Raw genomic sequence first — 15,403 nt, 5'->3', positions numbered from 1 at the left:
GGAGAAGGAGGGGAGGTGAATATTCCTAAAGCTTAGATACTGTAAAATGAAATGGATGCTCCTGTTTGTTCAGTCTGTGACAAGGATACTTCATAAAATCAGACCAAATCTGGTATTAGATTACAATAATAATTTAAAACAACAACTGGCTGTGAAAAGGAAGACACACTGCTTTGTCTCTGGTGTTTTTTTGCCCTACACTATCAATCCAGACTTTTTGTGGGAAGGGTTGCCCAGTTCCCCTGGGTATCCTCAGTAGGTTTCCCAGGACTAGGGAGGTGCCTCTGGAACCTCAGATGAAAGGGTGAATGAATGGGGCTGAGGCTGTAGCTCAGTGGCAGAGCACTTGCCTAGCATGTGTGAGGCATTGGGTTCCATCCTTAGCACCGCATAAAAATAAACAAAGGCATTCTGTTCATCTACAAGTATAAAAATTTTAGTTTAAAAAATTTTAAAAATTGAAGGAATGAGTGTATAGGTGAATGAATGAATGAATGAATGAACGACCTGCCCTAGGCGAAAAGTTTTAGCTTTCATTCTCCTCAGGAAAGGAAAAAGAGAAGCAGAGGCAGAGGCAGAAGCAGGACAGGGAGAACCTGAAAGATGAATGGGGTGACCTTGATTATTCCCAATGTCAATTTAATCTAGGTCAATATTCTCAAACTTTATCGTGCATCAGAATCACCTGGAAGGCTTGTTCAAACAGCTTGCTGGGGCCACTCCCAGTTTCTGACTCAGTAGGTGGGGCCAGATGATTTGCATTTCTAACAAGTTCCAGCCGGTGCTGCTGGACCACACTTTGAGAACCGCAGTTCTACAGGGTAACTCTCAAGGGATTCTCATATCCCAGAGAAAAGGAATTTTGTAGCGAGAATTGGAAACTTCATGACGATTCTTCAGCTCTGCATTCTTAAAACAACTCCGAGACAAGAGCAAAGTGGCACATTCGAGCCAGCTCACTGCCGCATAAGGATTGCAGCTTGATGGAAATCAAGATTTCCGTTCTAATTTTCCCATCGTTAAAGCGTTAGCAAGCACGTTTTTACACACACGTACGCACGAAAACTTGATTTTAAAAAACCTCAAGTTTACAGATTCTAGTTTTTTCTGAGGATGACCTTTTCAGAACATGAAAACCCAGCCAATCCCTCTGAGCAGGTGGGGAAGCCCCGGAGGAACTCTCTCGGCAGAGTCTCTTCTTGGGATGCACCTGAATTTTGCCTTTCGCTGCCTGATATTCTTCCTCGTGGACTCTGACCAGTTTGGTTAGAAAAGTACCATGAACTCAAGCAGCTGTCCTTTGACGCCAGGGCATAGGAGTTGACTTTGTTCTTTGGCGAGGAAAACAGCAGATCTGTCTCCATGCGGGCAATGGAAGGCGAAAAGTGCACCACGCTGCCATTTACCCTTAGATCGAGCGCCTGCAGCCTCTGTGTAGCGCGGGCCTTGAAAGTGAAGCGGACCCACCCCAGCACGTGCAAGAGCCAGTCTGCTATTCCGCAATCTCCAGCCCCAGAGGCCTGTCTGGACTCTGGCGGCTGGGAGGCGCTGACCCGCTCTCACCCTCTAGGACCGCGGCAGCACCTCAATTCTAGCGAGAAACTGGCAGGTCACCAAGTGGTCTTGAGTCTGCTCTGGGCTTTGCTGCTGCCCTAGTCAAAGGCCCCACTTAGAAAACCCAAACCTGGACTGGACACCGGTCCCAGGCAGGACCCCAGGCTTGGCCACGTAACTTTGCTTGCAAACCTGTGTTCTCCCTCCCCACGGAAAGTTCCCATTCCCAGGTCACTTGGTGTTCCGCAAGCTGGTAGCCAGAAGGGCACCCGCTGTGGTCTCCAGTGGAGTGAGGCTGAGCGAGGCACCTGGAGAGCGCCCCTGGGCCCAACGCGCTCTCTTCCACTCTCCCTAGTGCCAAGAATCTATGGATAAGGCCCAACCTTGGGCGCCGGGGGCTGGCCAGCTGGATCAGATTCTGGGAGTGGCTGGGCCGGGGGACTGGACTGGAGTGAGGTGCTGTACTCGGGTCCCCCAGCCGCCATAAGACGCACCGCACCGCGCACACTCTCCTACACCTCGAGACACGCCTCTTCCAGCTCTCAGACTTCAGGAGAACAGATACCCAGGAATCCAGGCCCCACCAAGTTTCAAATGCTTGGGTAAATTTTGAGGGGTAGGTCACAGTGAGTGAGACAACCTTTCTCAATGAGGTCCCTGAAAACCCCATTTGCATCTCCTGCTGGTTACAAAGTCCGTGACCTTGGCATTTGAGCTGAGGAGCATCCCACCATCTTGAGAAATCTTGGTGTTGGGATTAGAACGAGTGTCTTTTCTCTGCCCTAGGGAATTCAGGGTCATTGGTCCTAAAACCCATCTTAGAAACCCTCTAGAAGAAATGTCGTTGGGGGAGGAGGGACACTGAGTAGGGTCCCACAAAGGGTCCAGAGGTGGGGGTAAAATGGCTTATTGGCTCTGACGACAGATCCAGACCCTCTTCCCAAAACGTCTGCTACTGCACACTGCTCCTCTGCAGCAAAGGGGCTCAGGTCAGGTGATAAGAATCAAGTAGGGCTGGCCTCCACGCACTTACATCCAGTAGTCCACGCCGCGAAGTGCTCGGCCTGCGCCTCCAGGGGGCGCTGCGGCCCTTCCCGCTAGCTGCTGGAGCAGCCAGGAACTGCGCTTTCTCATTTCTCTCTAGAGCGCGGACTCCGACCAGCGTAGGATGAAATTAGTAGTCTTTTTGTCCCCACCTCCTCACCTTCAATTCTGAATCGAATGCAAATAATCCTCTCCTGAACACCCCGAGCCTCTCACTACTCCAGGACTGAAGTGCACCTCCTCGCAGCAAGGCTTGGGTTCCCAACTCCTCCAGTCCCCCTCCCCGCCAAAAAATGTAAGCAGTGCGGGAAGTTCAAATGCAAAAGGTCCCGGTCTCGTAGAGACTGAGGGAGGCTGGGGAAAAAGGAAGCAGTCCTCCGAGGTAGTGGAAGCTAGGATCCCAGAGGGGAAAAAGGTAAATGTTTCATCATTGTTTTTTTCGTGAGTGTAAAAGTTTTAGGATGTCCACAGCGCGCGTCAAGGAGAAGGCTCCGAAGGGAAGTTTGTCTGACACCTGCTCGCCGCACAACTGGTAGAGCCTCCTGGGTGGGCCGTGGGGGAAGGGGCCTGAGCAGCTTGCCGCCTCCTCCTCCTTCTCCTCCTCCTCCTCCACCATCTCCTCCTCCGCATTTCCTCTCCCAGATCTTCGTCGCTGCCTCCGGGGACGTAAACCTGCTACTTTTGGGGTTCGGGCAGCCATTGCTCGAGCGCCCCTTGTCAGTTTGTTGGCCATTTCTCTGGATGCGTCCTTGGTGTCGAAAGCCCAGAGCCGTGAGGACAGCAGATGACCAAGTCGGAGGAAATTTCAGAGTGAACCGGCAGCTCAACTCCGGAGGGCTCAGGGAGAGTAGGACAGCTCCGGAGAGGCTCAAACCTGAGGGCGCAGCTGGGCCGCTGCAGACACCGGAATTTTCCTCTCTGCACACTCAGCCCCCACAACTCGCTCGTGGGCCGGGTGGCCTAGTTTCCGCGCCAGGCGCTGTTGCCAGGGGAACCTGGTGGGTGAGCTGCATGTAGTTGGGCCCCCCGCAGTGCGTGCAGCGTAAACGCCGGCTTGGCCAAGGGGTTTGCAGGGTGAGAACACGGAGAAACTTAAGGGCCAGTCCCGGGTGCGCGCGGAGATGGCCTGGGGAAACCAGAGTACGGCCTCGAGCGGCAGTCGGCCTCCGGGTCTCTCCCCGCTCCCGGTGCGCACCTGCCCATCGCGGCAACGAAGCCTGGAGGCTGCTGAGACGCTGCCCGGGCCACGCGGCTTGCCCCCCAAAAGTCGGATCTCGCCAATTCTTCTCTACTTTTCCAGAGATCTACAGCGCGCAGGCCAACTTGCCCAGATTCCATTTTGGAACTTTGGAGGCTGGGGTGGGCGAGGTAAACACATTTATGAGGGGGGAAAAACAGAAAAACATGCTCAGGAGGTTTGTGGAAAGTAGTCGCAGCTCGTGGGTGGTGGGAAATTCTGTCTACCTCGAGGTTCCGCACCCAACGTACACACACACAGGGCAGGAAAGGTGTGAAGCCCGCTGCTGGGGATTTGCCTCCACTTTGGTGAAAAGGAAATACGAAGCGTAGTAACGCTCTTCAGGTCACCACCCCATGAGTGTATGTCCTGGGGGGGTCTGAAAGTAGAGAAAGTTCCTTCCAAATCTCCCAAATTGAGAAAAGCTGCGGAAGGAATGAGGCGGTTGGAGAAAGGGGACCGCAGGCTTCCCCGCAGCTGAGGCTCAGGATTGAACACTGAAATGAAAGCACTCCTATGGAACTCTAGGGAAAACATTTTTTTAAACCCCCTGAACTCTCAGTCATTCGGCTATTTCCATGTTGTTCCTCAAATTTACTTTGAAGCATTTAAGGATATTAAGCACTCGGGTCTTCATTCCAGGCTCACTTTTTAATCTTTGGGAATCTAAAACTGGAAAGAAACGGGGGAAAGATCTGTTATTCCTAAATTATGTTTTACCAAAGGAACGAAAAATTCAATCTACCTTGGCGTAAATGAAATAGAGTTTTATCTTAATAAAATAATGTAGCTTCTGCCTGGCTGCCCGGTCACTGTTTAAACCTTTTGACTTTTTCAGCCCTATGTTTATATTTGTCCACTTCCCCCTTGCGTTTGAGATTATTTTAAATGAGTTTTGGGGAAACTCCTCCAAAACTGTCTTTTGGCGGAACACTTGAATTATACATCCTCTTAGAAGATCTACGCTCCTTAAAGCGCCGGCTTGCCTGGGCTAACGCAAATCCCCTCTGGCGACTCGTCTGGGACGAAGGACGATTCATTTAGTGTTGCTCAGGCATATCTCATCTGAAAAGAAGCTGCTTAAAATGGGTGTGTGTCATTTCCCTTCTGTCACTCGGTCACCCTATTCCATTGTGGCTGAAGTGTGTTCTACATTTACACTCAACGCAAAACTGAACTTTTAGAAGAACTTGAAAAATGTATCACAGCACTTCAAATTCGATTAATTTTCCTGGTGACTGAACAATGAACTAAATTTTTTGCTGAGGATGAAGCTAGTATATGTTTTGAGACGCTAGGACAGTATTTCCTTAATTTAAAAAAAGTGAGTGTTCTTCACCCATTTCAGATGAATTCTTTTTATTGTTTGCCAGTGGGTTGCAGATGCCCAACCCTTTAACTAAGTTGGTGAACTACTTATAAAATGTACATTAGTTGATTAAAGCTTAGATATTAGAAATTTCTCCTGGAACGTTCCACATGTCTTTGCAGTAATTACGAAATATGTCACCTCTATAAACAAACTTCGTTTTGAAAAGAGCAGGCGAAAGTATACTACACGTATAGGCATAATCAACCAAAAGTATGTACGAAACCATTTTAAATTGGGAGAAGAGTGATATGTACTGGAGAGTATAATCTAGAACTGACTTTATCCTTTGAAGAGGATGGCTGTGTTAAATGTGTTAAGAAGTGAAAATTAGCCAAAGTAAAACTACAAAAGTCTTCTGCGCACAATCTTTGAAAAGCAGAGAACCAGTTGTTCAGTTTCTAACACTATGGGGAAAAGTGGCAGCAAGAAGGAAGGGGGTGGGCGTTGTCTTTGCGTGTGAGTTTTGAATTGAGTCACCTTGGGCTGTCTCTATAACAGTGAAACCTCAAGCAAACCTGTGCCTTTAAGACTCAGTTGCTATCCAAACACAAGTAAACAGAGTGGACCATTAGCGGGCGCCGGGCGCGGAGGCGGAGCCAGGGTGTAGTGGGCCCGGCTCGGCGGCGGCGGCGGTGGCGGCGGGACGCCCGCCTGAAGGGGAGGCGGGGCCGCTACTAAAGCCCACGACTCGCGGCCCCAGGCAGCCTGGGGAGGGACGCGGGCGGGGACGGAGCTCCGCGCGCTCGCTGCTGGACGGTGATGGCCCTGCGAGGCTGCGGGCTCCGACTTCACCCGGAGTCGGCGGCGAGAGGCTCGCGGAGGCGCGTGGCTCTGGGTGAACGCTGAGCGTCTGCCCCAGTACTCCCAGTCTTTACACGTTCCGCGTCCACACACTGACGAAAACAAGGATCCGCTCTCGCTTTCGCTCCTCGCGAAGCTCCAGATCATGTCGGCTGCCTCGGGGACTCTGCACCGAAGAAGTTTGCCCGGCGTGGACCCAATGACCTTTCCAAGCTGTGCGCCTAGTTGCCTGGACGTGGTCTGAGCAGCGCTGCCCAGGCAGACCTTTCTGCCAGAGGTGAGTGTCCACTCTGGGAACGAGCTGTAGCCTCCCTAAGGAAAGAAAACTTAGGGGAGAGGGGGCGCTCACATTCTTGGTCTGGCGAGCTATAAATTCAGATATGTGAAAGGAACTGGTAAGAATGCAATCACAGGGCATTGTGTTTCTCACTTCCTTGGATCCCCAGCACGAGCAGCCCAGCTAACACCCAACCGTACACACATTGTACTATTTTTAAGTTTTCTTTTTTTGGGGGGGAGCATTTAACCCAATAATTCAGCAAGATTTTTTATAAAAGTTGATAGACATAGACTGAGATCAAGCCCATGATGTTTGTGCCCCTGTCCTAGAAAGCCCGGGACGACCTGTCGTAGGGTGGCTTCAGCAACTCAGCGCGGAAGGGCCAGAACACACGGTGCCAGCCCAGCTACTGACACTGAAGGCGCGTTTCAACAGGGGAATAGTTCAGCCCTAGGAAATTCTCCACCCTTGTATTGGCCTTCTGGTCCACCCCACTCCACCCCCCCCCCCCCGCCGCCCCAACACACACCCTCCTGTCGTGGCCGAGAGGGCAGAGAGCAAACTCCCGAGGGCTCTAAGTGCTTGGATTTGCTAGAACTGAAAAAGGAGTTGGGGTTTGTAGGAAGGAGGAGGGAGAAAAAGGTGTTTGTGGAGCGAGCGAAGGATCTGTATCCCTACCTGTTAGCAGAGAACAAAAGAAGGCTGGCGTTTTCCCGAAATGAAACGACGGCGCAGAAAGCTACTTTCTCTACTAAACAAACTGCAGTCCTGAGCAGAACAAGAAAATTACGCAGGGGGAGCGAGGGAGCAGAGAGAAACAGAACCCAGATTATGCGGAAGGCATCTTAATTTAATTAACTCCTTTGGAAGGCAGAGGCGCTGTGAAGGGGCAGGAACTTCGCAGCCGTTTTTCCCCCTCTCTTTTATTCACCTGATCCAGTCTGGCTTTTTCTTTCTTTCTTTCTTTTTCAACGATCTTAGATTGCTTTAGACTACAGATCTCTGATTTATATATAATTCTATTGTGATTTGGACTGAAAATCAGTGAAACTATCCATCCTCAGTCTTTTCTCTCAGATAACAACACACAAGTTTTAGCAGATGATTCTTGATATTATTTTTAGATAACTGGTGTAGTAAAACCTTTACCAAAGAATGAGACTCCTTATCAAATTACCAATGTCAGTTTTTTTTGCAATATTTGGAAAGTTTCACTGAACTGAAATTAGTATGTATACATCTCCCTTGTTGACAGCTAGTAAACTATATTTTATAAAACTCCTATACATGCCTGGAAATTCCTATGAAGAAGACGTAAAAGAAAAGTAGCCTACGCTCCACTGGTCTATGTATGCCTTTTCATGGTTTAACTTTCTCTCCTTGCAAAATGAAAAGTAATCAATAGTCCAAAAGGGGATGGTGGTAAAATGACAGCAAAGAAGGATGATCACGGTTGTTGCCTGAAACTGAATGTGGGATCTACATGGCTGAGCTCTAGACAAATCGAAAGTACATTAGACCTCTGCATTGGCTTAAAATATCATTTGACATACATTTCCAGCAACTCAACAGGAGTGTGCAAATCTAAACTCCCTGATTATTTATGGTAACAGTGTTTAGTGGATACTTAGGGTTGTTGTTTGTAAAACGATTTCATAGAAGGCATCAATGGTTTGCTCTTCCTCTGTGAAGAAACTATCTGCCCTACAAATTAAAACCAAGGTACACTGTGAAGTAGCACTTTTGTGCCAACACAAAGCTGAATTTTAATAATGTCATTGATTTCTGTATTACAAACTGTTGAGAAAAGGAAAGGAAGATGGCACTCCTTTTTTTCTGTCAGCAGAATTAACAGTGTAACCTTTATGGCAAAGTTTACTTTGTGTACTTAGAATTTAAAAAAAAAAAATCACAGATCCTAATAGTCCTTCAGTTAACAACATCCCCCTTCTGCCCCCACATCACAGTAGTAGGAGTTGTGCTCTGCCTCCTCTATTTATTTCTAAGAAATCTAGTCTGGGAATACACCCAAATAATAATTTTGGTTTCCTCTCCATAGGGGAGAGACTGCTATTCAACACTAGGGGGAAAGTATTTTGAATCTCTGGAAAATCCTCATTACCCAGGGAGAAGGAAATAAAGGTGAAATTTATTTTTAATGGAAAGGAAAATTATCAGATAGATTACCAGAGATGCTAGTAGAATCCCTTTTTCCTAATTCCCTGGGAGAAGATTTGAGGTTTGCTCCTGATCAAAAGTGAATAGTGATTTGTGGTGGGAAAGTTTATTACTAATGGGGGTTTACGGTTTCGGTTGAATGGTTCGACTGAGACCCTCTGACTGTTATACACCTCTCATTAACTTTTAGCCTGAACTCCCAGACCACATACCACCAGGCAGAAGCCATTCATTAATAAATCTCTGTCTCTGAGCTGTTCCAAACAGAGGAGGAAGGTGTGGGCCCCACGAGGGCAGCCAGATTCAGCTTTTGCCAGAGCGCTGTGTCTTTAGCACAGCTCCCAAAGTCTGCCCTCAGATGGAATCACAGGCACCACTTCACCACACATTGCAGAAAAAAATTCAGGCGCAGAAAGGAGTGGATGGGCAGGGAGTGCAGGACATGCTCTCCCACCTTCCTGCTGGGTTCAAACTCCCAGAGCGGCAGTTGTTGGTAGACCGGTCAGCCTAGCCCTCCCGGGGAAGCCCTTAGCCCTAAGTCCCGCATCTGGTAGGCCGCCCTCCAAAGGAAGGCCCAGATCCACGGGCCTGGGAGAACCGACTTTTTAAAGGGGGTTGGCACTGGGAGACGGTGGGCCCGCCGCGAAAGCGGTGAGGTGTTCCAGGATGCCCGAGTCTGAAATTAGAGCCCGAGGACACAGAGCTGGGACCTCCTTGCTTAGGCCCAGGCGCAGACCCCGATCTGGCCTTCCTGGTGTCAGGAGCGCCGCCGCACACACCTCCTGGCCCGCAGGGCCGCTCAGTACTCAGCCTACTGCGGTTCCCCTGCAGCTCCTTCCCTTTGCCTCCTTAGGGAGCCCTCTCCTTTCCTCCGCTCTCTAGAGGCCTCCCCGGTGTAGGGGCTGCTCCTCGTGCCAGACCAGGAAGCGGCTCGGGCCTCCCGAGAGCTTGGTGCTCTGTCTGGGAAAAGGGGTTCCGGCCTCGGGGACGTCCTCCGCCCCACCCCACCCCCGGGAGGCTGCACCATCTGGAAGGGATCTTGGTGGGGGGTGGGAGGGGAAGCAACCCCTGGGAAGGAGGAGGGGGTGATTCCAGGCCGAACCAGCCCCTGAGGTGTCACTTTTCTTTCCTGCTGCCCGTCACTACTGATAAATGGGACTGAGGCAGAGAAGGAAAAAGAAAACCTCCGAGGTCAGCGCGGGGCGAAGCCGAGCCCTTCGAGGGCCCTCTGGTTCAGGAGGACTGCGCGCGCCCCCTCTGCCCTCTCACACGCCCGGCGTGGTCAGGGGAAGCGGGAAAGGCGCCGGGCGCCGGGCGCTGCAAAAGGAGTAGTTTTCACCGGGGCTGAACCAGGCCCTCGAGCCCGGGGTCGGACCTACAACCCGTCGTTCCCCAGGGACCTTGGAGGCGCCTCGGCGACAACGGCTCTGTCCCGGCCGCAGACGTCGGCGTCTCAGCGGTCGCGGTTGACTGAGCTTCGCCTGACTGGGTGAGGGTGGGTGGGCAAGCCTAGGGACCTACCTTTCTTTCTCCACGGACCGAGTCTTCTGCTCTGTGCGTGCCAGGAATTCGTTCTTCCCGCGGGCGCCCCGCTGACCCGAGGAACACTTACTATCCCGGAGTCCAGGACTCTGTGCACTCGCTGGCAAGGCGATATGCTGTCCCTTCACGGCTCCTTTTGGGGGGGGGGTGGTCTTAGACGTGGGAAAGGAACTTGGAAAATGTGGTAACCCGCTCGGGAACCAAAGGGTCCAGGGAACTGGCTTGGATGATAGTCACGATCTCTTCCTCTCTCCCCTTGCCATTTTTAGGGCTTTCTCCGCGAGCTCTGGTTTCCCTGCGTTTTCCCCGAGCCCCACGCCCACCCATCTCTGAGTCCTGGAAGAAAGGGGCGGCTCCCTCCGCCCCCCAGCATCCAGGAAAATGGGGAGCAAGGCCCTGCCGGCGCCCATCCCGCTCCACCCATCGCTGCAGCTCACCAATTACTCCTTCCTGCAGGCCGTGAACACCTTCCCTGCCGCGGTGGACCACCTGCAGGGCCTGTATGGTCTCAGCGCTGTGCAAACCATGCACATGAACCACTGGACCCTGGGGTACCCCAACGTTCATGAGATCACCCGCTCAACCATCACCGAGATGGCGGCGGCGCAGGGTCTGGTGGATGCTCGCTTCCCCTTCCCGGCTCTGCCCTTTACCACTCACCTATTCCACCCCAAGCAGGGGGCCATTGCCCACGTCCTCCCAGCCCTGCACAAGGACCGGCCGCGTTTTGACTTTGCCAACTTGGCTGTGGCCGCCACACAGGAGGATCCCCCTAAAATAGGAGATCTAACCAAGCTGAGCCCGGGGCTGGGTAGCCCTATCTCGGGCCTCAGTAAATTGACTCCGGACAGAAAGCCCTCTCGAGGGAGGTTGCCCTCCAAAACGAAAAAAGAGTTTATCTGCAAGTTTTGTGGCAGACACTTTACCAAATCCTACAATTTGCTCATCCACGAGAGGACCCACACGGATGAGAGGCCATACACGTGTGACATCTGCCACAAGGCCTTCCGGAGGCAAGATCACCTGCGGGATCATAGGTGAGGTGGAGAAAGAGGTTGGCTGGGAGAGGGAAGGTGAATTTGTCCAGGATATAGAGTCCTAATAGACATTCCAAATGTCACTAAAGTACCCTCTGATCTAGATTATACTCTTAAAGACCCTCCCTAACTGGCTTCAGCTGATCCCCAAGGGTTACCGTTTCACCCAGCAGTTCCCTGCTGCATTCTGATTTGGGTTAATGGCCTTTCCCAATCCTTGGTCAGGAAAAATCTGGTGGGTTGGCCTTAGAATCTTATTTCCATCTCAGTCAGTTTCCGTGGGGAGTAGGGGGCCTCAGAGTCTTCCCACGATGGTGCCTGTGCGGTTACGAGAAATGTGTTCTGGCCATCTCTACCGGGTCCCCTTCCTCCCTTTTTCTCTCTCCTCCCCAGAACCTGCAATGAGGACCCTTCTAAGTTGCATTTACCAGGGTCATGAGGTCATGGACCTTAGAACTTAGAAACAGCTCCCAATCCCCGCCTTAAACTCGGCATTAACAAATAACAATTGAAGAAATACCTGTAACCTGTAACAGTGTTTTCACTGGTTAAAAACATTCCGGGTGGTGTGGGTGGAAGTATCTTCTTCGGAATCTACCTGCTATTTGCAGAGGTGAGACTTCTGTACCCATCCTCTGAAGCTGTTAAGGGATTCGCTGAGATCAGTTCTCCACAATTCGGCCTTGCCTTAAATCCTGATTTGGCCAATTTAAATCCCACAGAAAACCGTGAAGGCCAAGAAGGGTTGGTTCCTCCCGTTTTAAGCTCCAGAATACGCCACTCTGGCGATCAAATGTAGATAAAGCCTGAAGGCCCGGTGAATGTTTTGAAGAGTCTGTTAGTTGAGGTTAACCATAAACAGAATTACACAGAAAAAAAATCTAAAAACATAAATAACAAAAATTCTGTTTCTTTGGTCCTTCCACAACTTCCTTTGAGTAATTTTCAAAAGAAACTCCCTCCTCATGGGGGTAATCCATTTCAATGAAACCTTATATTGATTTTCAGGTATATCCATTCCAAAGAAAAGCCCTTCAAATGTCAGGAGTGTGGGAAAGGATTTTGTCAGTCTAGAACTCTAGCAGTTCACAAAACCTTACATATGCAGGTAAGTTTGTTTTCTTGCTTAAAAACAGTGACTGGTTCGTTTTACCATTATTGCTTTACAAAACGTGTTCAATGTCAGGTTCTGTCTCTTAAAGACCCCTCTTTAGATTAGTTCTCTAGGTGAGGAAAGCAGCACTTTTTATTTATTTCTTTATTTTAGTTATAGATGGACACAATATCTTTATTTTGTTGGTTTATTTTTATGTGGTGCTGAGGATCGAACCCAGTGCCTCACATGTGCAAGGCAAGTGCTCGGGCACTGAGCCACAACCTCAGTCCCAGCACTTTTTATTTTTAAATGCATAAATTAATCTTACTTAACATAAAGCATTTTTTCCTGTTTTTCTTAATGAACAGGCTGCTCTGTTTATAGTAAATCCTAATTTTAGAATTATTTTTTTTCATCCGATATGCCCTGTGTTTAAAGCTTTCGTGTTTGGGAGGAAATAAAGGTAATTTTGATAATGGAGGCATGGTGAAATCCCATACGCTCTCTTTCCCAGGGGCCTCATAATTTGTAGCTTTCAGAACATTGAGGAATAGTTTAATTTTCCAGCAAAGAGGAGCCTTATTACCCGGGAGAATGTCGTTCCTTAAGAAAGGATTAGGGTTTTTCCTTCCCCCTTTTCCTGCCTGTGACATGGTGGTGAAATGTGAAGAGCTGGAAATCGCAAAGCCCACCGCAGTGGCTGTGGCCCGGGGTCTGCCTCCGCAGTTATCAGTGTAATCTGCCTCCGTGTGTGCCTGCACGTGTGTTTTCATGATTGGAGGATTAGGAGAGCAGATTTGTTCCTGCAAGTCCCTTCTTTTGTTGTTGTGCGCTTGTTATGTTAAGGCTTGTGATACCGATAAGACAGAAACTATTGAGAAGGGTGCAGTGGTGGTGTGAAGGATTAATCCTTTGCTTGCTTCACATCTGAACAGGAATCTCCACACAAATGTCCCACATGTGGAAGAACCTTTAATCAGAGAAGTAATCTGAAAACTCACCTTCTCACCCATACAGACATCAAGCCCTACAGCTGCGAGCAGTGCGGCAAAGTGTTCAGGCGAAACTGTGATCTGCGGCGGCACAGCCTGACTCACACCCCGCGGCAGGACTTCTAGAGAAGCCCAGGATCTGTCCCGTGCCGCCGCTGCTCCCATCCCCAGACACCTCTCCACGCCTCCCACCCGAGGGTCCCACCCCCAACCCTTCACTGACCCCAGCTCTTCCCTTGCCGCAGCCGCACCTGCAGCTCCAGGGAGTTAACTGTGCTTCGGGAGGACTGAGAACTATAGAAAGCCACACACTACACCCTTTCACAAAGAGCATACGCTAGTTTCTTGTAGATATTCACAGCTCATTTTAGAGCTCTGTACATAATGTCGTGGGTCTTTGTTTTGTTGTTTTGTTTGTTTTTGTATCTTGTTGGATGAACTTAGATGTGGAAAATGGAGGCCAAAATTATCTTTAAAGACTTTGTATTTTCAAAATAAAAAATTTTCTTGTTTGTTTCAACACTCCTGCGAAAGTGTCCTGGTATTCAACTTGTTTTTCCTCTAGATTACATTGTAATATGGAAAGGTATTCTTTATTCCCAGGTTTTAAAACTAGGGCTTCTCACAATTTTCTTACTGAAACTTCAGCCCTTCTCTTTTTGTACAGTGACATTTTAAAATTGGACAATTGTGTTCTCTTTGTTTTTCAAAAATATTAAAATGGATATCTCTGAGGTTTTACTCCCTTTTGTTTATTCCAATTCCTTATGTACCACCCTTTCAGATTTGAGCAATGTATCAATCTTACTAATAACATGACCTTCAGTAGCTGTCCTGTTTGAAAGCCCAGATTGGGGAGAAGCATAGCAAGAGAAGAGGGAGCTTCTTACCACTTTATTTTCTGGAGTCCTTGACCTGTTGTCAGAGTTTATGATGGGCAACTTCTCTTACCATTAGACTTTGAACGCTATGATTTATCACTCTAAACAGAGACTTTATCCTGCCATCAGGGTAGAAGTCTGCAGGAAGAAACAGCCTCAAGAGGACAGGGAAGAGCAGGAGGAAGGAGAAACTACTGAGCTGTGTTTGCACATAATATTTCTGTCCAAGGGTGGAGATCATTTCTGCTAGGAGGTTAGGATTTCTTCACAAAGCAAAGTGAGTTAGGTCATTAATGAGGTTTCCATCACTGGTTGGCTTTCTGTCCCTGGGAAAATCTCAGAAGTGCAGGTCAAACCATGTAGAGAGCTTGTGATGAATATGTTATCACTTTCTGAGGCATCTCAACCTTTCCAGAATGTTTCCTAGAGAAAAATGACATTAGTATAATGACAACTTTGAAGTATAGTGTAGGATTTGGGTGGAAGGCTTGAAAAGGAGATAAATACTAGTGTGCAAAAAATGGAAGAAGGAAAATGACTGAATTTAAAGAGGGTAGGTACATCAGAAGAACCTGTGGCCCAGTAGATTCTCATGAACTGTTGTTAATCCTGAACAATGGGGTGATTATCAATTCTCAGATTTTTTAAAAAAATTATATATTTGTATGGAGATGGCATGTTTCACCTTAGGGTAATACCAGGCAACATTTCCTGTGTTTGTATCTTAGAATCCTCTGGAAAGGTAGGCAGGGTTTTTTTTTTTTTTTTTTTTTTTTTTTTTTTTTAGGACTAGATTCAAAATTTCTCACCAGTGCCTTGTTCAATACAACTTGCTAGCAGGTTTCAAAAAATATTTCAGTCTGACTATTTACCCTGTTTTCAGAGGAGCTAGATAGAAGTCACTTCTCCACCTTGCCAGAGAGCAATTCTTTCCAGCAAAATGTCTACTTATCTAATTCACACACAAATGCATTCCCCACCATAAGATGAGGCCAAAGCCTTTACTAAGGAGAAAGGGCAGGGATAGAACATGGAGGGCATGTGTCATTTGTTTTCTTTTGTTTGTATAGAATTAACTCAGTGACCTCCCTATCCCTACTCTCTCAAGATCCTGCATGTCTTGGCACAGAAGATTTGAATACTTCAGGGCAGGGTTACACATTGACTGTCCCTAGAGTCCCCCTAATCCTGCAGGCTTTTTCTATGTAGTCTTGTAGCCCCACTCACCCCTACTGACTACAAGAGTCACGGTTCCACTGCACTGGGTTCAGTCGAATTATCACAGAATGACCCTTGCTCACTATCAAATCTCAAGCATAATCTTGAGGTCCCAGCCATTGGGATACAAGAGAGGATGACCAGAATACCGTCCCTCTCCATTTGTTTTAC

At 48.8% G+C, this 15,403-nt stretch overlaps 2 protein-coding genes across 3 annotated transcripts; one reads left to right on the top strand and one right to left on the bottom strand.

Moving 5' to 3' along the window:
* Positions 1–5,177: 5,177 nt before the first annotated feature.
* On the bottom strand, positions 5,178–10,432 carry LOC144365447 (uncharacterized). The gene is made up of 2 exons (XM_078016881.1): positions 10,278–10,432; positions 5,178–6,285 (listed from the first exon to the last, which is right to left on the bottom strand). Exons 1-2 carry the CDS (start codon positions 10,430–10,432, stop codon positions 5,745–5,747), a joined length of 696 nt encoding a protein of 231 aa, XP_077873007.1. The 3' UTR covers positions 5,178–5,744.
* Osr2 (odd-skipped related transciption factor 2) lies at positions 10,390–13,653 on the top strand. 2 transcript variants are annotated; one of them, XM_005316306.3, is made up of 3 exons: positions 10,390–11,045; positions 12,054–12,153; positions 13,159–13,653. In XM_005316306.3, exons 1-3 carry the CDS (start codon positions 10,390–10,392, stop codon positions 13,231–13,233), a joined length of 831 nt encoding a protein of 276 aa, XP_005316363.1. In that variant the 3' UTR covers positions 13,234–13,653. The 2 variants fall into 2 exon arrangements, with proteins under 2 accessions (XP_005316363.1, XP_005316362.1); XM_005316305.5 differs by having other exon boundaries at positions 13,077–13,653.
* The last annotated feature ends 1,750 nt before the right edge of the window (positions 13,654–15,403 follow it).

This window comes from Ictidomys tridecemlineatus, chromosome 7 (assembly GCF_052094955.1).
Source record: "Ictidomys tridecemlineatus isolate mIctTri1 chromosome 7, mIctTri1.hap1, whole genome shotgun sequence".
NCBI classification, from domain to species: Eukaryota; Metazoa; Chordata; class Mammalia; order Rodentia; family Sciuridae; genus Ictidomys; species Ictidomys tridecemlineatus.
Note: the sequence above shows the minus strand (reverse complement) of the source record. Positions and strands in the feature narration are given on the sequence as shown.

What these genes read in the sequence shown, in the direction of transcription:
- LOC144365447 (XM_078016881.1), bottom strand. Translation starts at nt 10,432, where the DNA reads ATGGGTGGAGCGGGATGGGCGCCGGCAGGGCCTTGCTCCCCATTTTCC. An exon ending in CAGAGCTCGCGGAGAAAGCC is followed by an intron (nt 6,286 to 10,277) that starts CTAAAAATGGCA and finishes GTGGACACTCAC; the next exon opens with CTCTGGCAGAAAGGTCTGCC.
- Osr2 (XM_005316305.5), top strand. Translation starts at nt 10,390, where the DNA reads ATGGGGAGCAAGGCCCTGCCGGCGCCCATCCCGCTCCACCCATCGCTG. An exon ending in GATCACCTGCGGGATCATAG is followed by an intron (nt 11,046 to 12,053) that starts GTGAGGTGGAGA and finishes ATTGATTTTCAG; the next exon opens with GTATATCCATTCCAAAGAAA. An exon ending in ACAAAACCTTACATATGCAG is followed by an intron (nt 12,154 to 13,076) that starts GTAAGTTTGTTT and finishes ACATCTGAACAG; the next exon opens with GAATCTCCACACAAATGTCC.